General features: G+C 41.5%; 2 protein-coding genes across 4 annotated transcripts in view; one reads left to right on the top strand and one right to left on the bottom strand.

Annotated features, from left to right (window-relative positions):
* The window catches only part of shq1 (SHQ1, H/ACA ribonucleoprotein assembly factor), a 49,274-nt gene extending 44,897 nt beyond the window's left edge, over window positions 1-4,377 (bottom strand). For 2 of the 3 annotated variants that reach the window (XM_080890815.1, XM_080890817.1), the window contains exons 1-3: window positions 4,307-4,377; window positions 3,248-3,414; window positions 3,049-3,113 (exon numbers count right to left, since the gene is read on the bottom strand). In XM_080890815.1, coding sequence (XP_080746941.1) covers window positions 3,049-3,113; window positions 3,248-3,390 — 208 coding nt within the window. In that variant the 5' untranslated portion in view covers window positions 3,391-3,414; window positions 4,307-4,377. The remainder of the gene's footprint in view (window positions 1-3,048; window positions 3,114-3,247; window positions 3,415-4,306) is intronic. The other variant, XM_080890816.1, reaches the window with a different exon arrangement.
* A 1,720-nt stretch (window positions 4,378-6,097) lies between these two features.
* Window positions 6,098-24,632, top strand: gxylt2 (glucoside xylosyltransferase 2). Its single transcript, XM_080890688.1, has 7 exons — window positions 6,098-6,734; window positions 14,746-14,944; window positions 15,921-16,052; window positions 18,289-18,540; window positions 18,869-18,992; window positions 19,813-19,985; window positions 21,648-24,632. The coding sequence occupies exons 1-7, from the start codon at window positions 6,448-6,450 to the stop codon at window positions 21,822-21,824; spliced, it is 1,344 nt and encodes a 447-aa protein (XP_080746814.1). The 5' UTR covers window positions 6,098-6,447; the 3' UTR covers window positions 21,825-24,632.
* Window positions 24,633-24,952: the final 320 nt, after the last annotated feature.

Genomic DNA, 24,952 nt, shown 5'->3' with positions numbered 1-24,952 from the left:
GAAGAGGGATCTTAATGATTGCGCATTATAAGTCTAAACAAGGACACTCATTAGCGGAGCTTTATTAGCAGATGTTACAGGCTTATTTGGACGCTGCATGTTAACTGGGGCCATGCTGACAGACAGGCAACGAGGTGTCAGAGTCCATAAGGCAGATGTCTGCGTAAAGACGGCTTCATTATGACTGATTATGGGCAAGGGAACGTCAAAGACAGACCACAGCGATGGGAAGTAGTCAACGTCACACTCATAAGCATTATGATTTGCTCATTAAAGAGTTAAAGAAAATCCCACATGAGCTGTCACAGTCAGTGCAACAGAGCTTCCTGCACTCTGTAATCATTATGACATTAAACATGGCTCCAGCATCCATTTAAATGGGATAAAATAACATGACCAGCTAAGGCTAATTTACCATTTATCGAATGACTGAAGCATAAAGGGGAGATGCCCCCGAGGTACAATCGGTGACTGCTACTGGAACTGTGACAGTGCAACATCATCACCAACATCATGTGAAGCAAACACAGCAATAATTTTGTCACAATATGCCATGAAGTCCAAATACAATCAAACATAAACAAAATTGGTTTTCTAAAGTATGAAAAAAATGTTATTTTTGATATCCACTTAACACCCTTCTTCACCCAATCTGGAGTCATTAAAAGGAGATGCAGAGAGGAGAAGGTCAGAGCCTATCCCAGCTGTCACAGCACAAGATGTGAGGTCTGTCTGCTCAGTCATCACAAGGCTAACACAGCGAGGCGGACTCATGGCCACACCTACAGCCACTTTAGACTCACCGACTAAACTAGCATGCATGTCTTTGGGCTGTGGGAGGAAGAGCCAGCAGGTTTAAAGCAAGAACATTTATACTGTGAATCTCATTTTTTCCACCTAAAAAGATTAACAAGGTAACGTGTGCTGAACACAGAGGTTCGGTTTAAAATCTACAGGAAGTGCCACATTGTCACAGAATCACATGTTCTAAAAGTGATCTAGATCTCAGCTGACAGGAAAAATTGCATATTCATAACGTGTTTAAATGAGGCTTTCTGAGCTCTAATGCATGAAACACCACTGCTCAAGCAATAAAATCAAAACAACATTTTCCTGGGAACATTAAGACAATCACTCCCACGTTTTCCATGTTAAATTAGAACTGTGTCTGTGATTATATGTTGAATCCAGCCTCTTCTTCTGCTCAAATTTCTGAGTTATCCTTAAAAAACAATCACACTAAAGGGGTAAAGCAAATACATGACAGAAGGGTCAAACAATGTGTCAAAACCCCTTAAGTGCGCTCACATTCTGAAGCAGAAACAAAGAAATCACATCCTGAATTAACTACAGACGTCGTGTTACCAACTATGTCTCCAATAAAAAAATCGTAAGACCACTACTTCTGTGTCAAGCTGACCTTGCTGAATGAAAAGCTCCATACTGCCTTATTCTGTCTCCATGTTATCTTTCAGATACATCACACATTTTCTAAAAGTTATCTTTTGTACACGACGTTCTGAATGTATTCTGTGACCATGGCAGACAGATAGCTTGTGTCTACAAATATTCTACGGCTACAATCCCTCTTTGTCAGAAACATGCAGACTGCTGTCATGCTGTCTGTACTTTTGTCTGACCCCTTTGCAAAACTCACACAGACAACCAGGATGTGTGCACCTCAATTTATTTCAGATTTCCACAAGTCTTGATTAGGGTCTAAGGCTCTGTAAGGCCAGTAAATGCAAAGAAAGCATGGCTGTAGTAAACTATGTACATACATAATACAGTCTACAACCTTAGCATTTACCAAAAGTACCACTTGTAAGTTGTGTTCACATAGACACCTCAAACAGACATTTCATAGCATGCTGCTGCCACATTTTTGCTTTGATATTTCATTCCCCATGGTGAATATCTTAAAGGTTCAGTAAGTTTTTCTTGGTTTTTTTATACATTGATTCGTGCATTATTACATCTTCCAGCAAACTGATGCCTTTTAATAAACTTAGAAAGAATCCATAAAGCTAACGTGCTGCCCCAACATCTCGCATACAGTGGGCAGGATGGACACCGCCGTTCCATTTAATCGCATTTTATGTATGTAGCTATACACCGGCCACAATCATAGTATGACTCAGAAGTTATTTGTGATCTTTAAATGAAAAGTATCCATTTCAAGCTATACATGACCATTTAACATCTATCTGTGCATATTTTCATCATCTCTTTCTCATCATGTCTCTCTCATTCATCTCTACCACAGCCTCTTCCTCCTCACCTCAAGCCTCATGTCCTGAACGGAAGTCGGGCTGAAACACATAAAACCGTGCTTATGTATTCCCAATATTACTGCAGTTTTTTTTTTGTTTTTTTATTGTCAGCAGATTAGACGTGCGACCCTCCTGTCTCCAGACAGCTGACAACAAGCCAGCTAAACAACAACAGCTGGTTATGAGCTAACATTATCCCAGCTAAACTTGGAAAGCAGTTAATTGGTCACAAATAAAATCTGCAGCCTGACAAAGCACCCAAACACACAGCCAGGCTCCTACAAAAAGAAAAACAGGGCCATATAACAAGTGAATATGTGCAACGGGACAGTGACAGGTTCTCCCAAGTACTTGAAACACTCTGTGTATCCCTCCACACAGGGACACTGTGTTTCATACCAGAGGTCTTGTGTCTGAATCGTCATTCAGTCTACGAATCCTCCTCGCAGCTCCTATTCAGTTTCTGGATTATTGGAAATTATGGTATAATTCAGTGGTTAATATCAGCAGGTTAGATGTTTGATACTGAAAAGAAATGTTGCATGTTTTTTTTTTAACAAGAAGCTTTTTTTTTTAAACAATGGAAAAGACAACAGTTGCTTTTTCCCCCTCTTGCCTCATCGAGTGCTGATATTTTATTCATTGCAGAGTGAGAGACATTCACAAGCAGGAACTTTACAAAGGGGGAGGTGGTCCTCTGGTACCCAATTAAAGCAGCTAAAACACCCAAGCAAGCTTTTGATTTGCCTCATACTGTTAATGCCGTGCGACCTACCTTTATCTATGTCGAACTTTGCCTTTTCCCTTCCATCCTCTATAATTCTTCCAGGAAGAGTTAGCCTGAAAATCAAATATTGCGTCCCTTTTAAGTTCAACATTGCGATTAAAAAAACAAACAAACACTCTGAATATTAATTTAGGCGCGGTGTAGGTGGTGCCATTTGAAACAATTAACTGTACATTGCTTAACTCACCTCAGAAAGTAGGGCTTTGCAAAAAACTTTAAATCTGTTCCATCAATGTAAAGGTCAAAGTCTGACGTTCTGGTGTAGGGCACACGGATGCTGAGGATCAGGTGGTCAGGCTCTTGGCTCAGGTCAAACGCAGGCGTTATCATCTTGAATGATGATGTAATACTGCTCTGCAGCATAAATTACAGAAATGACATAAGCGTCAATTTCACTGTATAGGAATGCATGCCCGACCGTGTTAACACGGGGCAGCTGATTATAGCATGCCACCTGGTGGATAACTCTATTAAATGTTGCTGACCACGTGACCAGACCACGTACGTCCCACTGACGGTGAAAACTGTCAACACAGGTCACGTCAAACATAACGGGCAGCTTCTTGTATCTTTAGTAACTTACAAAAGGGGTCTTTATGGTGGCTTAATGCTAGCTTTTAAGTCCTCCTTCATGTTTTCGGTCGCCTAGACGCAGTATCACACCAAACTACGTTAAAGAAATCTGGACATTTAAACTGGTACTGCTTTTTGGCAAACACGTGAGATCTCTACATTTTGCCTTATCATGTTCTTGAAGCTGGAATGAAAAACTTGTCGCCGGTGTGACAGCTGAAATTCATTTCTTAATCATCTGTAAGCAATTCATTAACGTGACATTACCGCAGTCTAAGAGCGAAATTATGAATTGGGTATGTACATATAGTGTATAAACAATAAACATTTTTTTATTCAAAAACTTGTTGTTTATTAGCTTTCTAACTGCCCGAATTTAACCTCACACCATAACAATTACGCGACATTAAGTGGTAGTCAAAGAGGCGAGTGCGGTGTTGATAATCTTTATGCCAAACAAATTTTTAAACGAAGTTCCGCTCGTGGTTAGCATGCTACTAGCCTGTATAGCAAGCTAACACATGTCTGGGGCTGCTGTAGCACGCAGCAGTACTAGCCGCTACAACACGACTTTTAATCTGCTGTATTTATTGAAAATTGACTTGCGAATACGTTCAAGTAAATCGCTGATACAACGCATGTTGAAAAAAAGTTAACACGCAGCCACACTCACCCCAAATACTGTGACTTATCCCAAAAAGCAGTGCTGGCAGCTCTTTGATGTGGCGTCCATCTTTTACCGTAATACAGAGTTGAAAACGGCAGTTAAAAAGTGCTGATTTTAAAAAATCATTACTGTCAACAGTTGAAATGAAAAATCTAAGGTTTTATCAGAAGATGACATAATAATCAATTTATTTAAAATCATTTATAACTTATAACTTATATATTAGTAGATATATGCTGAAATTGGGGACAATGAGGACATTTAGCCACTCTTGATACTTTAATTAATATTATTATTTCAAATATTAAAATAAATAATAATAATAAGCAGTTACATTATTATTAAGTGACGCACATGTTTATCTATTTTTCATTCCCTTAATTTTGGACATGATGAAAGCCTCCACTGTAGGTGGTGTGACACAAAGAGAAACACTCCCTTGTCAATGCAAACTTGTAAGTATTCTAGCAGATCATTTTTGTTTGTCCTCTTCTATCCCCAGTCATCTGAAGCACTTTTAGCTAAGCGTGGTTTTAAATACAGGATCTGTGAAACCCAAAGTCAGAGCTGATTTAACTTTCATTAATGGTTTTACATTAAATGTCTATGTAAAATAAATACATAAATAACGAACACAAAGACAAGGATTCTGCCGATCATACACAAGAAAGAGAGCAGCACGAATCTTTAAATTGAATATTTAACCCTCAGTTCTAGTGTAGCACAGCGAGTTAAATTCGCTGAAAATTCGCATCCCCTGAATGAAATTACTCAAGTCAAGTCAAGTCAACTTTATTTGTCAATTCTGCCACATGTACAGGACATACACAGAATAGAAATTGCGTTACTCTCAAACCCTAGTGATTAGAAAAATGCAAATAAAATAATTAAAAAGTAAAAATTTAAATAAATACAATACAATTTTACGTATAACAAAAAAAAGCTATGCAATATACAATATACAATATTCAAGTAAGAAGGCATAGTGGTGCAAAATAGGCAAATAGTGCAAATGGGGATTTAGTAGTGTACGGTAAGAGATAGTGTAACAACAGAGTCTTATGAGGTCCAATGCTTAAGCAGTCCAATGCTCCACAAAGTGACTGGAGCAGGCCAGTGAGTGCGTCAGAGAGTGAGTGTGTGTGTGTGTGTGTGACAGAGTTCAGTGAGACCGTGGTGGAGAAGAGGGGAGAGGGGGGCAGAATCGGGAGGGAGTTTAGCTTCCTGACAGCCTGATGGATGAAGCTGTCCTTCAGTCTGCTGGTCCTGGCCTGGAGACTCCGCAGTCTCCTCCCTGACGGCAGCAGCTTGAAGAAGCTTTGCATTGGGTGCGTGGGATCAGCCGCTATGCAAAGGGCTTTTTTAGTGAGACGGGTGCTGTAAATGTCCTGGAGGGAGGGGAGAGAGACACCAATGATCCTCTCTGCAGCTCTCACTATGCGTTGGAGGGATCTATGGCAGGACGCATTGCAGGCTCCAAACCACACAGTGATGCAGCTCGACAGGATGCTCTCGATGGTGCCTCTGTAGAAAGTGTACATGATGGGGGCTGGAGCTCCTGCTCTTCTTAGTTTGCGGAGAAAGAAGAGACGCTGCTGTGATTTCTTGGCCAGTGCTGTGGTGTTGTACGTCCAGGAGAGATCCTCTGTGATGTGCACACCCAAGAACTTGGTGCTGCTCACTCTCTCCACAGTCAATGGTCAGAGGAGCATGTTGGGTGTGCATTCTCCTGAAGTCCACAACAATCTCCTTCGTCTTCTCCACATTCCCATGGCCAAATCAGCAGCTAGTCTGACACCATCGTTAATCTATTGCATTCATTAAGATTTAAGCATAAGCATTAGCATTGCCTTAGGAAGGTAAGCTGTGGCGTAATAAAACAGACAAACATTTCAGATACTTTCGGTCTGGTCGAACTATCGTGTGGCGCTATTACTTCAATCATTACGGCAAGGCTGGGGAAGCCACGCCTCCGCCGTATAATCCTCTATGGACGATGAGAAGCAGCACTCCGCTCTCCATCATCATCTGCGGAAAAATGCGAGCGGGGAGCGGTAAGAAAATGTCAGCTCGCGCTGCCCTCCCTCCGCCGCAGACATGAGCGCAGTCCCGACCGCCTCTTCCAACCGCAACAAGTTGCTCTCACCATGCGGATCCACTGCAAAGTAGTTGTGATCGCCGTGTGTTTTGGAGTTTTCTTACTTTTGTACTTTTTGGGGGGCAACGCCGCGGATGATCCGCTGTTGAAAGAAGTTGGAGAGGAGCCGGAGGAGGACAGCAGCTCTTCCCAGTCGCCCTCCCAGCTCGAGCACAACGTTGTTGCAAAGTTTCGGAGGAAATCGCCCGCAGGAGTCGGCGTGCGTCCGGAAGAGCCTCTTAAGGGACGAAAACAGGGGAGACCAATTAGTAGAGGGGCCAGCGTGAATGCAAAGAGGTGAGGAGTGAGGGGGGTGGGGGGTGTTTCCGTTTAAGAGCCGATTTCCTCAAGGCTCTCCCTAAATGAACGTCTCCGCTTTCTCATCCCCATCTTTCCTAGCCTCTGGGAAGTTTCAAAGTGAGGGTGTCGGGTTATAATCGTGCTTTGAGTGAGCCTTATCCTCATCTATCAAACTGCCTACGTTGTGCTCAAGGACGCAGGCTTCACAAAAGCCAGATCTTTTAAGGGACACCCCATCATGCATCTGCTGGGCTGCTTTTCGCTGTTGCAAACATGAGTTTCTCAAGTATGTGGCTGAAATATGGCCAGAGAGCTTGACTGATGTGGTTAGGTGGAAGTGTTGTCAGTATTTGCAAAGAGGAGATCAAACACAAAGCACAACAGGGTGATGAATTGTCACGTGAGCTCAACATCTCGATCATTTGTGCCTTATTATGTGTGAAAGCAGGGCATGGTCTCAGTCCTCTGTTGGTGTTAAAGGGGGTAAAAGGTCACCTTGAAAGACACAAAGTGCACTTCATAAAGGCTGCTACTGTGTACGGAGCAGCTCGGGCTCCCATTTGGTTTCACTTGAACATGAGTCAGACATTATGGAAAGTAGTCTGCTAGAACTATTTACAGAAAAGCTTATCGGGTGTGATTTTTATTTTTGTTCGTTACAAAGAAGCTGCCACAAAGACAGATGACCTGAATAAATCAGCACCGTGGCAGTATCTCAGATATCGGCAGCTGCTATTTGTGTTTAAGATTGAGGGCATTTTGTCTTCCAGCTTTCTAATTTCAGCCTTGCATTTCCTCCTGTCTTGCATGCCAGCTGTGCCATAATGGCCACTATGTGGCCGTGGAGATTACCCACGCTGGCAGGCTGCTGTAATATGTATTCCACTCCATAGCCGTACTCAAGGTTGGGGACACTGTTCGGCAGATAAACGCCATCAAGGCGTTACGCCGTGAAAGGACCTTTGCGTCTTTGCAGAAACCACGCTCCTCCATGTGTGCTGCACGCTGATAAGGAAGATGGGGTGGAAGGGGTCACCGGTGGCCATTAAACAAACACGAACAGGTTGGAAAATGCTCAAGACTGACTGCTGCGATTAGGGGAAGAGCACTGAGCATCTTTGCCAGAACCTCTAAAAAAACAACTTTGTTTTGTCTCATTGCTCAAGCTGAGAGTATCAGACCAGAGGACTGGGAACAATTGGGAGTCGTTTTCAGGTCTGCAGACACACTTTGCAGACTGTAAAGCTCTGATAGTGAATCATAACGACACAAACGGAGAGTTAAGTTAACACTCTCTTTTATTACAACTGTCTGTTCAATCCATGCTTCATAACTTGTATCTCTCCCTTTGTTTGCGAGTCTGAACCGCTGAACAGATTTCCTGTGCAGCTTTCTTATTAGACAAACATGCCTTTTTTTTTTCTTAATCATATAATTTCCTCTTGACACATCACACCGTTTCCTGTGGCCAAAAATAGCGAAGAACGTCCTCTATGTCGCCCCAACCCACACGTACTGGAGGCTATAATGCGTTGTTGTCTTTATCACTTCAAACGCCCAACGCTTGCGAGGTCCACACACCCAAAATGTGAAGTGTTTTTCCTTTTTTTTTTTTACGATTTTTTAAACAGAGCGTGATTGGTTAATGTGCTCCCCACCCTCAGCTTAATTAAAAACAGAATTAGGGTTTAGGTCCAGGCTCTGTGACTTACGATCCTTACCTGTAACTTTCCCGTTCCGTCACTCTGACGTCTTCATTACCGTCAGCGTGTGTTCCAGATGCTTTGTTGCACTGCGTTAAAGCGTGAATCTGCAGGGTGAGACTGGTGTTGATACTCTGTGTCGAAACAAATCCCCTGCCCTGTCACTTCAGATATAGCTAAGCAGCCTTCTTCCCAGTAAAGAAGTCACTGCCTCGCGGTGGCATTATGCATAGCTATAAAAATGTCATCTTGCATGACTGAGCACTCACTCAGCTCGGAGTGGTTTTTGAAATCTCCCTGCTTGCCTGTGCAGCCGACGTGGCTGGAGAGGGTGCTTGTGTGAGCCTCATCGGAGGGAGTTTTGCTTCTCTTTTAGTTTGGCTAACTCACTTTTAAATTGCCAGTAAATGAGTCATTCTGAGGCAGAAAGATAGCGTGGGGCTGGGTAAAATCCCTCATCTGTAAAGAGCTGGGTTTGAAAGTCATAGCTTTGAACTTGACAGCAACAACAAAAATAAAGATAATAAATGATTAATAATAGAAGCATTTACTGAGCACTAAGCTGATTCATTGATCAGCCAAGCTGCAAAAACTTTGATCTACTGGGATGAGTAGGACTCTGATGCCAGATGTTTGCTTTGTATTCGTTTCTGGCAGCTTGACATTATAGGGAAAAAAATCTTTTATACCTTTACACAACTCAATAAAGCTATTTGAAGATGTCACTTTGGGCTCAGGGAGGTGGTGATTGGTGTATTCAACTCATTTTTGGAAGTTTTCGTGTGCACATTCCAGCTTTCACAGAAAGTCCTTTATCTTTTAACGTCAACCCCGCATTTGCATTTATTTTCATGACTGACTACGCTGTTAATCGCATTTACACATGCCAAAGTTAGAAAAATGGATTTTTGTGGTAGTTCCCACTTTCACTTCATTTCCAAAGTGTCTTTGAGCTGCAGGGGTGTATGATACACAGGCAGTCATGGCATAGGAACTTACCATGCTGGTGTTTGATGGTTGTTATCACTGTAAAAGAGGTGTTTGCGTGGTGCTTTTTTGGTTCTTATATACCACTGGTTTCTCTTACTGGTAAAAGTTAAATAAACATTTCATATATGCTTAAAGATCTGGGATGTTCTGATATGAGATGGAGATACCTGCTGTAAAGATCTCACCAAACACTCATTTGCTAAACTCTCCACTAACATCCATCAGCCGTATCACTCTGCTGAAGGAAGCAGCAGCATACCCATGACATATCTATCACTACCACCTCATCTCCTGAAGCTATAGGCCAGGGACAAGATGTGTATTTCCAACGTTTAGTGCAGTGTGGAAAATCTCACCATTAGACGTCCATAGATTACAGAGCGTAGTCGTAGCTACAGTAGGATCACCATTACTCTTTAGTGAGCCCTTTTAGTCTGGAGGAGGTAAAAGGAGTCGAGGAGTCAGCGAAGCTCGCTTCTGTGCACTGACAGATATACTGATGTTGAGGATATCCTCAACGTTTTCTGTCAGTAAGCGCTGGTGTTTTTGTCAGTGTTAGCTGCTGTTAGCTGGCGTTAGTGGGTCTAACATTGCTGGACTTGGAAACTTCAAGAACTCACACAGTATGAGAATGTAATCAAACAGTTGTAATCAAGCTTTTTGTTATTTAGCCGACTTAACGTCAGCTGCTCGGAGATGGAACGGTCACATGTCCAATCTGCTGACAATAACTGTCGTTTTCGTGTGTTAGAGCCCCGACTTCAGTTCAGGAGATGAGGCTTGAGGTGAGGAGGAAGAGCGTGACGTTTTATCCAGATGCCAGCCATGTTGTTTCTGTCCTTTGCATTTTGATTTTCAGATGATAAACCATTGGTATGATCCTTCGTATCTTGAGTCTGAAGGTGCAGGCTTGCATTAAAACTTGCCTCCATGCACACAAACGCCTACAAGTTCTGCTCTCTTCCGCCTTTGGTGTTCTACGCATTTGACCTGCATGTAGGTGCGTATATAAAACATGATTAGGCAGAATGGCAGTGTACTTTTAGTACCAGTCCAAAGCAGAGATAAATGGAGAGGGTTGTGTCATGGAGTGCATTTGGCATAAAATCTTAGCTATATCAAACACGTGGTTCATAAAATATGAAGAAGAAGATTCAGTATGGCATGAAATAAGCAACTTACTGTTTACAGACATCAATCCGAGGACCCCAAGTCCTTTTTCAACCACCTTTTGCAACCATCTTGCCATTTTGGTTATTAGACATTTGTGAGGTGGCTTCAGTTTTCAGACCCAGAAGCCGTTTCCTTCTTTTTAACCGTCTATGTGTGGGAATCACATCACAGTCCCAATGTCCCCACTTTTTTTTTAATCTATTAGAAATGTCCATATTTAGTACCAGTGCATCCTACTGCTGTATAATACTTTGATTTGCATTTGCAATTTAACTTTAGAGAACTTGGTCAAGGTTTGTGGTGGACACAGAAAAGAGGATATGATGATGGCAGCAGTGCGTGCGTGCCGCTCTCTGTTCAGGTTTCTTTGCATCGGCCTCTCTGATGAATCTCTTACTGGGTTTTAGAGTTTGTGAAAGTGAATATCTCCGGCCTGAGTCAGCGCGTTTTGGTCGTTTAAGAACTGCGCTGACACGTTGCATGTTTATTTTAGCACGTTCGGCTCAGCATGCTGATGAATGCAAATGTTCTGAGAGGGCAGCTGAAATGAACACATAAAACCAGATTCTTGTGGCAGCTGCGTCAGTGATTGTTCATGAGTGGTCACATGCGATCTGAGGTTTTCTTCTGTTTTCTCTTGTGCCCCAGCTGAATAACATTCAAGCAAAGAATCCAGCGGATCAGCCCCGAGAAGTAGCTCTGGCACTCTCTGTCGTATAGTCTCAACTTTAATCAGCTGAATTCTGTTTAACCACTTGAGACGGGCTTCTTCAAACCAATGCGAACACATCGGTCAGAAGTCCACCAAACAGAGTTACATTCGGATTAATTAAATGTCTTCAAGGTGTTCTCTGGGACATCGCTTGTACATTTTTCTTTTATCTCTAGAGGCGCTGCCTTTTTCCTCTCCTTGCGTGCTTTGAAAGGGTCGGTGGTGGTGCTTTTGTAGGCGAAGGGTTCCTCTTGTGCCTGCTATGCAGCTGATAAGGAATTCAAGTCCTTTTGTACCTCGTCTGTGCTTTTTGACTGCTTCCAGATGTGAGGAGCGGTGCCATGACACAAACCATTATGTGAGCAGCCCATGCTTAATGTGGCAAACACATTATTAACGTATTTTTTATGTGGGGTTTTTTTTGTCTTGTCATTCAGGTTTATGCAAAAAAGCCTTTATTTATTTTGCATGACTAAGTGCAACGCGATTGCATCCTTGCAGGGGATAGGGATTGCATTTTTCTGTGGGGAAATGGGTTGTGTGTTCAACAACCTTGACAGAACATCAGCCCCTGAAGCGTGGCGGACAGATTTCTCAGCACCTTCTCGTTCATCCTAATCTGCAGTTCATCATTGTCCCGCACCCATGCAGAAAACGAAGTGTCACGCTTGAGGACTGCCCCGCAACCCACCTGTCGAGTTTCACTCTTCTCCCTTCCTATCCATTTTATGCTAGGCTCCCGCTTGTTTCAGACGCAGAGGAAATGCATGTCTTCTACAACTGTCTTCTCCATTTTGCCTTCCCCAGCTCTCCTCCTCAAAGAAAAAAACAAGCAAAAAAAGCTATATGTTGAAACAAAAGGTTCTTTGTTCTTTTATTCGTGCCAGACTTTTTCCTCTTTGGCTAGGTCAACATTCATGTTGAAGGTATTGTTATCACAAGCGGCCCCATGTAGTGCTTACACAGAAGAAAAATAGATGATGTTGACCTTAACTTTAGGCTGCCCCATTACATAAATGTTTCCCTATCATAGAGCAGGCTAGGCCGCGCTGCTCTGCAGAGAGAGCGCTTAAACCCGATAAAGAACCCCCTTCCCTTTGAACATGGAAGAGCAAAGTCCAGTCGCAGAGGTAGTCGTGTGTGAAGGTGTTTGTTAAATGATATACTGAGGCGCACATGTAACATGACTGAGAAAAATAGTTGACCTTTCATTTCAATAGGAGGATGGCTGCTTGTTTTTTTTTTTAAATTCTTCACTTCCTCCTGTTGTCATCCATATAAATCCCAAATGATGTTTTTGTTGTTGAAGTAAGAAGCCGGTACTATTAATACTGACATCCATACAAGTGGCAAAAAGAGCTTAAGGCTGAATGCATTTGTTTTTTAACAGATATAATTATTCCCAGTATCACCCAGACGATTTGCACCGACTTTAAAAAGATAACAGCAGGAATAGAAACAAAACACGCTGTAATGAAGGGAAAGTGGAATCACAACCTTTTACTCAATACGCTTGCATCATTCACCTGAACCTAACCTTGCTTAAACGTTATATGGTGTGATGTTATTGCTTAGCTTCTTTTTTAAAGCTTTGATTATTGATTCAGTTCAGTTTGTGGGTATTAATTCATGCACAGCTCTCTTAAAGTCTAGGTCTGTCAGGTTGAGCTCTGGACTTTAACTGGGACATTGCAACACTTTGATTCTTTTCTTTTTCAGCCAGTTGTAGATTTGCTGCTGTGCTTGGGGTCACCGGCCTACTGCATGACCCAATTTCAGTCAAGCTTTAGCTGTCAGATAGTTGGCCTCACATTTGCCTTGATTTGTTCAGTCTTTTGATAAATGTGCTAACATGTTAACCAAGGCCTTTAGTGTCTGAATTTGGGGTTTTTTTGTTGGGGTTTTTTGTATTTTCTCTGAGCCTGGGATGAATTTGCTGAAGTGTGGACTCCTGGAAAGGTTGTGCCATTGTTTTAACACACATCTGAATGTTTGCTCCCAGCAAACTGTCAAAACTTGTGCTTTTATAGAGGCGCTCACCGCGCTATGTATTTGATTAGCAGCACCTGCTAATCAAATGTAAACAACTCCTATGTAAGCAGTGAGGGTATACTTAGTTTTCTTTATAACAGGACTACACAGTACATCTTTTGAAAACGCTGTTTTTCACTTGACTGTGGGTCTCTCAAGTTTTTTTTTTTTTTTGGTGTGGTTTGTGTGCAGCTAGCTTGGTAGCCATTGAGTCTGGTAGAAAATAAACGGTAATATCTTTAGTAAAAACCTTTCGCTGACTAAATAAATGACAGAATGAATCTAAAAATCTCAAATTGGATTGATATTTTACATATGCAGTGTTTTGTTGTTGTTGTTTTTTTTAAATTTGTTTTAAAGTCGGGTTTTGCAAATCTTCTTTGTGAAATATTAGAAAACCACTCTGTTGTTAACAGACCCTATTGTGCCCTGAATATTTAGACATTTAAAAAAATGCTTTTTTCTATAACATAAAGGACATTTTTAAATGCCCAGTGTGGCTAAATCAAACTGCTGAAGCAGCCTTCATGCTAAACACTGGAGCTAAGTGGAGGTGACGCTAAAGCTCGAGGTTAGCATTTTATTTCTGGCATTTGCATATTTCATTGAAAATTTAACATTTTTACTTTAATTTATACAGCACCAAATCACAACAACGTTTGCTTTAAGGCATAAATGTGAATATTATCTTGCTGAACAAAAACCTAGCATCAAATTGTCTTGGTGATGAACTATGTTCTAGCAGTACAATTACGTAGGGTTTATAAGGTTAAAAAAACGTAGAATTATCTTAATAATTATTATCTGTTTATTCACTTATGGGCTTCCCCACCAAGTAAAAAGTAAAAAGTGTCATGCTTAAGTATAATATTATTTTGGGGTATTTTCATAAATGGTGTTCATGGGGATATATGTGTAGTTATAACCAAAAGCCATCAGTTTATGTTGGCTTACAAGAAATATAAATATAGGTGTCAGCTTTCCAAAGACCATATGGGTTGGAGCTCTTGTGGAAGTCTGAAATTATGGCGTCCGTTTCAGTAATTTCATTTTTCTGTGTATGTTTTGGTTCCACTGTGCTGTGGTCCATCTGTTGAGCACAAATTGCTCTTCACAGGCTCTGCAGCTTGCAGGCCAATTTGCTGGCGATGAGTGAGGGGAACAAGGTTTGTGATTGTCAGCACATACACCCCCACCCCGCCCAAACGTGTGGCCTTGGCCCATTGAAATCTAAAACGGACAGCTAGGTGGAGGAAAAACTCGACATCCGGCACATCTTTTGTTGCAATTACTGCCAGCTTTTGATCTCGATATAGTAATTTCATTATACTGAGGTGTTATTGTTTTTCTTTTATACAAGACTGCCAGTGCTTCATCTTCTACATTTACTCTTTTCTAGTAAACCACGGAGTAATGTAGCCCGACCTGTAACCAGGCGCACCAAGGCGGAGGACGTCATGCATTTGGCCGTGGTGGCTTGTGGGAACCGTCTGAACGAGACCCTCACCATGGTAAAGTCAGCCCTCCTGTTCAGCTTAAAGAAGATCAAGTTTCACATTTTTGCTGAGGACCCCTTGGCCCTGCAGTTTAAAGAAAGGGTAAGAACCCTGTAATGTGTTTTGAGCCAAAAACCTGTATTTTCAATGCACCTTGCTGTCTGCTTTGCTGTTCAGGATCTTACTCTGATTTTTGAGCTACCACAGCACATGTTAAACACTCCTCCTTTCTTTGTAATAGATGACACCGAGATCACAGCAGTTGTAACTCGGAGCCTCTCTTAGACTCACTCTTGTACCCTTTTATCTCAAGGCCGGGGCGTAATATATCACCGAGACACGCTGCGTTATTCCGCCTCCCCCCGCCTCAAAGTCACCTTTACGGAGGTGCGTTGGCGTGACTTTGATTAGTTCCACTGATACTGTAACTAACAGCCTTTTAACATTGCTTCAATTGATGGGCCACAAATATCAGCAGAAGTACCTTTAAACAGCTTTAAATCTTAATCCTAAAAGCCCCGTGAGCCAGCGTTCCTGTATGCGGTGAATCACTGCCATGTGTTGAAAATTCCCATGAGGGGGGAGTCGTGGTAGCTGAGGCCTGTAATAATGTGACACATATGCCAGAAAGGAGCCACAGGAAAGGTTAGTCTCACCTCCCTTGATCTCTTATGCTCCTCCTGCTTGTGGCGCTCTCTCTGTCTCTCTCGCTCTTCCCAGGGCCAAACTGTTGAACTGGTGATTATGGAGAGATTTAACGCCTAACTGGTCAGATAACGCGAGCTTCAGCAAACCTCGCCATGCTTTAAGATGGTGCCTTCCCTTGTTTAGATTATTGCGTTTTAATAAAATAGCAGCTGGTTGCTGCACGCGTACCAAAAAGACCCAATCAGCAGCCGGAGACGTGACTTCATTGTTTGAAATGGCCACCTGCACAAGTCTGTGAAAAAAGCAAAAGGGAGATTAGCTTTCAGTCTAATTGTTGTTTATCCTGACTCTTTCTCACGCAGCCTGCCTTACTCAAAGTCAGTTAGACGCTTTTTTTGGCGTAACACACCGCATGTTGCTTTACTTTCAGCTGAACCAGTGGCCTCGCTCTGTCGCAGCCAAGTTCCAGTACAGAATCTACTCCATCTCCTTCTCGGTGGGAAACGCTGACGAGTGGAAGAAGCTCTTCAAGCCCTGCGCTGCTCAGAGACTCTTCCTCCCCGTAAGCCTGCCACACTTATCTCACCTAATATCCCCACCATGCTTAATGTCATTAGCCGGTGTTAAGAAAAAATGTTAATCCATCTCTTTTCTACTTAAACAATCTTATTACCCTCTTCACTGGATGATTACAGCTAGATACTGGCTTGTTTATTGATGATTTCATACCTTCTCAGCAGCAATTATGTAACAAATAAGAATTCCCCAGAGAACAAATCCAGTAATTCCATCAAGTGAGGCTCATGCCGCCTATTGATTTCCTTTTTCTGACACGGTTCATTGCAGTAACAGTCAGCGTTCTTACCATGTAATGAACATGTGGCAGATCAATAGGTGTTTTTTTTTTGTCTTGCTGCAAGGCAATCAATAGACATTCACTATTCACTTTATTAGGAACACCTACTGAGCACCTTTCTATTGCCTCGTCAATAATCTGAATTAAATAGAACATGCCTCTTGATTCAGTGTTATCACATATTTCCATATATGTTACAGTTAATGCTGTAGAACTCCCTCATTACTAGAGTCAGACTGTATGGACATAACCGCATCATGTCTCCTGTATTTTGGGAGGTTTGGGGGGGGTTAAGGCGTAACTTGCCATATCTGGACTTCACCCACCAACACTGTATAATCCTCTAGTAGGGTTTGCTGGAACACACAGCAAACTGTACTATTTGTCAATTAATTCTGCTCAAATGTACAGTGGCCCTGAGAGGTCAAATGCATTAAAACAAATAGAAAAGGCTGCAAAAAAGGACTCAAAAGCACAGTGGAAGTTCAATATAAAAACCTCACAATTGAAGCAATTTTGGCATACGAAGGATGGCACTGTGACATGCTTAGAATAAGCAGGGGACTCACTGATGTTGTTGGGGAGAAAAAGATGAAGTTTTTTAGCATCTTTCTCTTTATGGACATTTTCTTAAGTTGCAGTCCGTTTGACCGCTCAGGGTCGCCGTGCAAAAAGGTTCAAAAGGCAGCAACATAAAAAACATTGTGGAGAGCTCTGGTTCAAGTCTAACCACAACTACAGCATCTTCTTTAAGCACGTGTCAGTCAAAGCAGCTACATATCTTTACCAGTATCCAAATGGATGAGGTATTTAAAGGAAAAAAAATATTTACAGGTTCTGTGTTTTGTTTCATTTATCCTTCCATGTAAACTCTAGTTTGTACAGATTGGATTGGTGCTGGTTTAATTGTTTTTCCAAGTAACGTTGCTTGACTTCGCAACATTCCTGTAGCAGTGTAATGAAACCCAGATTTCCTCTTGAAGAACTAAAACTTGTGCACTGCATCCTCCACTTTGTTCTTTAGCGTTCTTCCTCTGCATCTTCCTGTCAGCTGAGCCAGGAAAAAATAAAGCAGTAGTCTGTTTTGCTGCTACAGAGCAGATACTACAGTATGTTTTGAAGGAAATAGCTATCTTCACGTGTTGGTTGGGATAGTTGGGGTTCATTAATACTGACATTCATTTATATGTGCTGTGCCGTCTGATGATACTGCCTAAGAGAAGCCTGTATAATGTAAACAGAAGTGGTCCTAGCACAGAACCCTGTGGTACTCCATAGTTAACTTCAGTGTTTGAAGAGGACTCTCCATTTACATAAACAAATTGGAGACTATTAGATATACATGATACAAACCACTGCACCGGAGTACCTGTAAGGACCCGAAGTCTTTTTGCAACCGCTCTAACAGTAATTTTCCTCCAGCCCAACTGGACAAACGAACAAACTGTATTATTGTAGGGTCTGTAACTTAAAATATAAAGTGCTTTGAGGCAACTGCTGTTAGCATTTGGTACTATATAAATAAAATTTAATTGAATTTGGGGGTTAATTTTCCCTGTATTCTTTTTTAGTACATATTGATAATGTGTGGCATAAACCAGCGGTCCTCAACCCCTGGGCCATGGACTGGCACTGGTCCATGAGTCGTTTGGTACTGGGCCGCGAGAGTTGAGGCTCAGGTGTGACATTTATGGTTTTCAGGGTTTTTATCAGTTTTTATTGTAATTTTCCGTCGTTTTTATCGTTAACTCGGTTTCCCTGGGTCTTTTCCCGTGTGTTATGAATAAATCTTTTTTTCGGTTTTATTTTGTTGTATTTATCCGCGACACCTTAAAGGCCGGTCCGTGAAAATATTGTCGAACATAAACTGGTCCGTTGGTGCAAAAAAGGTTGGGGACCGCTGGCATAAATATTGTATTTACGTCTAAAATTGTACTTCCAGGTCATCTTGAAGGACGTGGACTCTTTACTCTATGTGGACACTGATGTGCTGTTTCTGCGCCCTATGGATGATATCTGGAATCTACTGAAGTCCTTCAACAGGACGCAGCTGGCAGCGATGGCCCCAGAGCACGAGGTACCCAAGATTGGCTGGTACAGCCGGTTTGCCCGCCACCCTTTCTACGGAGTCACGGGCGTCAACTCTGGTGTCATGCTGATGAATCTCACACGGATCCGCAGCACGCTGTTCAAAGTAAGGTCAAAACAGTACTATTTCCCCACACTCTGATCGGTAGAAAGCTAAAGTGGGCTGCAATTTCCTATTTGCATTCTGAAGGGCTGTTTCCTTGAGCTCAAGTGACAGGCAGAGTGCTATGAGTGGGCTGTGATTAAAGCTTTCCAGATTACCATGACAGCATCACAGACTTCTGCCCTCAGAACTCAATTTAACAGCTCTAATACTGGCAGCAGATTGCACATGGAAGCGGGAATGTAAATGTGCTCCGCCTTTGATGATTTTTTTATTTATTTTTTTTAATGCTCCTCTTAAGCTGTTCTTTTTATTAATCCTTGTATTTCAGAACAGTATGATCCCTACTGGCCTGTCTTGGGAGGATCTTCTTCATCCACTCTACCAGAAATACAAGAACCATATCACCTGGGGAGATCAGGACCTCCTCAATATCATCTTCCACTACAACCCAGGTACAAGCTCCTTTTTCAAGTGTGTGTGTGTGTGTTTGTCTGTATACATAAGAAATGCATTAATTGCACTATGTTACGTTATGTTTAAGGCCTAATCCAAACTGCTTATCCATGCATATGAGTGCACTTTGAAATACCAGTCTGCAGACAGCCCAAACAACAGCTTCTCACCATCAACATGTTTCCAAAAATTGCATCTTATTTTCACTTTTGCTAAAGTCTGCTTCATGAATCTGGCTGTGTAAACACCAAGGCTGTGGCTGCAGGCGAAAGCAGACTGAGATCCAGCTGCAGCCGCCAGATGTAGGCATCAAATGCTCAGAGCCGTCAGCAGAGCTGGCATCATTCGCATTTGCTCAGAGCCAAATGGAGTGTCTTGTTTTTGTATATTAAGCGCTTTGTGTTCTCTGCTGTCTGAGTATATTCATATATTCATGTTGGTCCATCAGCGTTTTTCTGATCTGTGTTTTTCTTGGTGAGGAAACTTTTTCTCCTGGTAGTAGCGTACATACCAATCAAGGACCTCATGTTCTTTAAGCTAATGCACCACTATTGAGGGTTCAGAACAAATAAGTTAATCAATATTTGTGTTTCTTTTTCTATTGATTTTTATCATGCAATTCAATGATCAGCTCCTCTATTACAGCAGAAGCAGGTTTTTTGTTCTTTGTGCTGACATTAAAACGATCTATTTTCCCAACTCTGTTTATTCTATAATCTTCTGGTATGTCTGGATGCATATTTAGTTTTCCCTTCAAGAAACACATTGATGCAATTACCTGATTAAGAAATAAACCATTTCATCGTTTCCCCCCTCCAGAGCGTCTATTCATCTTTCCATGCCAGTGGAACTACAGACCTGACCACTGTATGTACGGTAGTAACTGCAAAGGGGCTGAAGAGGAAGGCGTGTCCATCCTCCATGGCAACCGTGGCGTATATCATGATGACAAGCAGCCAGCGTTTAAAGTAGTCTATGATGCAATCCATGATGTGAGTATCCCAGGAGGATCTGAAAGTTATGTGTGACTTATGCTTCTGAGGGAAATCTTAAATTACATTTATCCCTACGCCACAACCTCTTACGTAACGTTATCAGTTCAGTTTTATTTACATAGTGCCAAATCGCAACAGCAGTTGCCTCAAGGTGCTTTATATTATACAGTAAACACCCTACAATAATACAAAGAAAACCAGAAAAATAAAAAACAACAATCAACAACAACAACAATGACCCCCTGTGAGCAAGAGCTTTAGCAACAGTGGGAAGAAAAAACTCCCTTTTAACAGGAAGACACCTCCAGCAGAATTTGGCTAAGGAAGGAGCGGCCATCTGCCGCGCCCGGTTGGGGTGAGGGGAGGAATGGAATAAAGACACACTGTGGAAGAGAGCCAGAGATGATTAATAACTAATAAATAACTGATAACTAATAAAAAATTTTTTAGCAGTCTTGTAGGACTGGGACATGTTGGTGTTTTGAAGGAACCTGACGTGCACCTCCTGAGAAATGTAGCTACACATCAGGTTGCAGCATACCACAATGGTTTGAATAGCATGGAAGGTTGTGGTGTGGGGATTAAAAGGAGTTTCCAGTTCCTACATTAGTTAGGATGTTGATTTCACACATATAAATCAAGCTTTACTGACTCAGTATGGCAGTGATGCACAGTGCCCTCTGTTGGAACACTATGTCCAGTAGTAACTGGACATAGTGAATCGCAGGGCTAACACATAGACACAGACAACCATTCGCACTCACATTTACACCTTTGGGCAATTTACACTTTCCAATTAACCTATCCCCACTAACTACATGTCTTTGGACTGTGGGAGGAAGCCAGAGTACCAGGAAAGAACCCATGCAAACTCCACCCCGGCCTGATGGTGGAATTGAACTCAGGACCTTCTTGCTGTGAGGCAACGGTGCTAACCACATGATCCGTCAATATGTGCAGGCAATCAGCTGACCTCATTTTTGGGGCACATAATGTTGCTGAATCTGATCTGAAGCAATGACAGGTCATAGCACTTCCACCACAGGCTCATGTGGGTAGTTGTTGGAAAATACCTCAAATTCATTGGAGCAAAACACACATTCAGGTAGATGCACTTGCTCAGTACAAATTTCCATTGTGCTGCAATAAGGCCTGAAAGCTGTAGCATAGCTTGGCGTCATGATCGGAGGAATACTTGCTTAGCTCTGATAAAGCTGCTAAAATACAGAATGGAAGTCATGCAAATGAAAATGTGTCCCAACAAGCTGCTAAAGGAGCAATTCTACATATAAGTGTGTGTAGACCTGTTTCTGTAGCAGCATTGTTTAGCTCAGAAAAAAAGAACAGCTATGACTATTTATTTTGTGATTTCAAATTCTCTCCCCTTGCACTCATGAAACAATCTGGGTCAGTTTAAAATTAGAATTTGTTTTCTCCGGCAGCAGAGTCGGTTCCCCCCCGCTCTGCTGAGATAAGCCTCTTAAAGACGAGCAGGGTCGTAATTTATGATTAATACCGAGGCCCGCCCCACCCCTGCCAACCGAATGTGTAAATATCATTTAGCCTATGATATGTTCTAGATCAAACAAAAAAAACCTGCGCAAACGCACAAAACTTTGGGTTTGGAACTGACATGGGCCGATGTCTCCGTCTCTGCAGTTTCCCTTTGAGGACAACATGTTCCAGTCGCTCTTCTACCCCATCCAGACCAAGTTCCTGGAGACGGTCAACACGCTCTGTGGTCGGATTCCCCAAGTCTTCCTCAAGCAGATCGAAAAGACAATGAGGAAGGTGTTTGAGGACAAAGTGGTCCGCCACGTCAGGCCACATAAATAACTGATGGAGAAAGTGGGTGTCCCTGTGGATTCTCAGATGAAACTGGTGGCTCTGCATTTGCAGTGTTCAGCGCATGACACTTTCTGGAATAAGGGTCTCATGAACATTATGAGCCTCTGGTAATTAGTAATCACCCTATGCATACAGTGCTGGTCAGTGACGTCGCCGAATAAGTTTGCCTTATAACCGTCTTTATTTTGACATCACAAGTGATGTAACGTATAAGAATGTTGGAAAACTAGAAAGTATCAGCTCATCTCAAGTGTGTAAGACAAATTTAAGCCGTGTTTTTGTCAAGATTTGTACAAAGGTGTCTTGTCTTTTTTTACTTTTCTTCTCAAGCATTTGAAGTTCTCCTCCTAACCATTAGGGAGATGTGTATGTGCTACACAGAGTCAACTTTGGACAGCGTTACTACCTTGAAGTAGTAGATTTATAAACCACTCCTCTAAAATTGTGAATGTTTTATCAGCAAATAACTTGAAGTGTGAATCTGTGTAAATGAGTTTGTGGTCTGTTTTGCAGTTGCCAAATGCCGCTGACAGTATTACACACAGCACAGCAGAAGAAATGTAGACTTTTGTGTTGAATACTGAATGTCACAATGCACTTTGACATTAGGACTGGAAGGTTGTTGTTGTTGCACATATGTCTCCATTAGATACAACACGACTCGACTGAAATCAAAACCAAAAGTGCTAGATTTTGGAAAAAAAGGAAGAAAAAAAAAAAAGGTGTCAAACCACAGCAGATCATGTACCGTATGAATATTCATGTCTGACGTTTTCTTTCCTGGCAGAAGAAAATAAGTGCTGTAGATTTGTGTGTTTGAGAGTCTCCGAGCCTGTAATCTGATGTGTGGTGTACGTACCATGTGATCAATGATGAACGCATGGGCTGTATATTTTAAAGTTGCTTTTAAAGGGGTATAAAGCGCCAAATGTATCAAATCATTCAACCTGGAAACTGAATAGCTGTACACTCAGCGTGTGTTTCTTAATAAAACAATGCAATGTCCTGAGTTTACCTTAGCCTCATTTATGCTCATATAGTCTTGGTGAAAAGAACGTACCGCATCTGTCAGTTCTGAGGTTTTTACACATCACAACATCATAAAAGGAAAAAAAAGTATCTAATTCTGAGCAGGTCTTAAAGTAAGGACAGGAACATGTGACATATCACTCTGTGTTGTTTATTTAACAAAAATGAAGCCAAAAGGCAGAAGCCGTGTGTGGAAAAAATTGAGTAGCAGTAATAACTTCCTGTGCGACTCCGACATCGTTGTGGAGGACTTATGGCCCAGTTTTCATTACAGTGTTGCTTCAGTTCAGAGGTTTGCACACTTCTGTTAATTTCAGTACGTTTCAGGTCTGAACTTTGACTTGGCATTTAAAACACCTTGATTATTTTCTCTTTCAGCCATTCTCTGATCCTGTTCCAGGATCCAGTTTAGGCTAAGCTTCAGTTGTTGGAGATGGTCTTGACTCTGTAATACTTTGGTATGCAGAGGAGTTAACAGTCTGCTCAATGACTGGGACTTCAAAACAACCCCAAATCATCACCCCTCCAACACCATGCTTGAGAGCTGGTATTAGGTGCTTTGTTTGGTGTTTGCTGTACCTTGTGGTCAAAAACCTCCACTTTGGTCTCATCTGTCTAAGAGACAGTGTTCCAGAAGTCTTATAGTTTGTTCAGATACAATCTTCCAAACATCAGCTGTGCTGCCTTGTTTTTCTTTGGGGTTTTTATTATGGAGAGGAGACTTTCTCCTGCCAATCATTCCAAACAAACTCATTGCAGAAAAATTAGAAAAAAAAAACTAAACAAGTGTTTTTTTCTAATTGTACTGCAATGAGCTTTAGTATTTAACATGCTAACTGAGGCCTGTAGAGATACAGCTTGGGTTTTTTTAACTTCCTCCAAGCATTGCACATTCTGTTTTGGGGTGAATTTGGGATGTGCACTCAGTGGAAGACTGGTATTTGTAATGAATGTTTTCCACTGGTAAATAATCTTTCTTACAATTATTTGTAAATGGCCCCTTCCAAGACTGATGGAGAGCACCAATTGCTACTATAAGAACATTGCTGATCTCAGACCAGCAAACTGCCAAAACTTATATATAGGTTGCTGATGATCAATGATCAAATGCATTTCATTAGCAGCACCTGGCCACTAGAAAGCAGTAAGGGTGTCCTTAGTTTTTATACAGTGCGTCTACATTTTGGCCTTATTTTTGTTAATAACACGGTATAATAATATGTCATGTGTTGTTGTTCATCTCATTTTAAGACCTATTAAAGACCAGATAGTTTTAATTATGTCCTAATACAAATGTTTGTTGTTGCTTTTTTGTGTGTGTTTGTTTGTTTTCACCATGACTGCATAATAATCAATTGTGTTTTAATATGTTTGAAACAATAAACGGGGATGAATTATATTCTTTAAATGGTGACAGAGAGAGTACAGACGATGGTTACTGAAGATTTGTTTCAACAAGATCAGTAAGTATCAGATGTCAGTATATTTTGATCCAAATATGATAATACAGCCCAATCTTAGCGATTTGAAAGTGAAGCTAACACTCACCTAACTCTCTATCGTGTCTGTCAAACTCAAGGCCCGGAGACCTTTTAACCCACTTATCAGGGCTCCAGAAACCTGAAAAAAGTAGATTGTGATTTGTTGCTTATCATGTGCCTTTTTTCACACTTGAAGGCTATATTGAATATGTAAACAAGCGTCTACACGATGAAATATCTTTTTTCTTTTCTTTTTTAAAAGGCAGTTTCTCTTAAGAGTTGAGATGCCATGTCTGGGCCCTTAACAAATATGTAAAGAAATAAAGATTATTTTGTTTTTACATGAGGATATATTTCTTTACCTCCCATACTTTGTAAATGGTAACTGGTATTCTTGAATAAATCATATAATGGTAAGCAATATGTTGAAAATTATTTACAGAGGCCATTGTGTGCATAGACCAATTGGATGTAGGAAGAATATATGAGACAATAAACAATATTATCAAGGATTTCTTAAATTATGGACTTTTTCTCAGTCAGAGTATTGTTTCAAACCTTCCAGTGACTTATGAATCAGTAATCATCCAAGACCTCCCAGAATAT

The sequence above is a fragment of the Rhamphochromis sp. 'chilingali' genome (assembly GCF_963969265.1).
Source record: "Rhamphochromis sp. 'chilingali' genome assembly, chromosome: 9".
In the NCBI taxonomy this organism is placed as follows: domain Eukaryota; kingdom Metazoa; phylum Chordata; class Actinopteri; order Cichliformes; family Cichlidae; genus Rhamphochromis; species Rhamphochromis sp. 'chilingali'.
Note: the sequence above shows the minus strand (reverse complement) of the source record. Positions and strands in the feature narration are given on the sequence as shown.

Coding starts and splice junctions, on each gene's coding strand:
- gxylt2 (XM_080890688.1), top strand. CDS start 6,448: ATGCGGATCCACTGCAAAGTAGTTGTGATCGCCGTGTGTTTTGGAGTT. Junction 18,541..18,868: donor TCCGCAGCACGCTGTTCAAA/GTAAGGTCAAAA, acceptor CTTGTATTTCAG/AACAGTATGATCCCTACTGG. Junction 18,993..19,812: donor CATCTTCCACTACAACCCAG/GTACAAGCTCCT, acceptor TCCCCCCTCCAG/AGCGTCTATTCATCTTTCCA.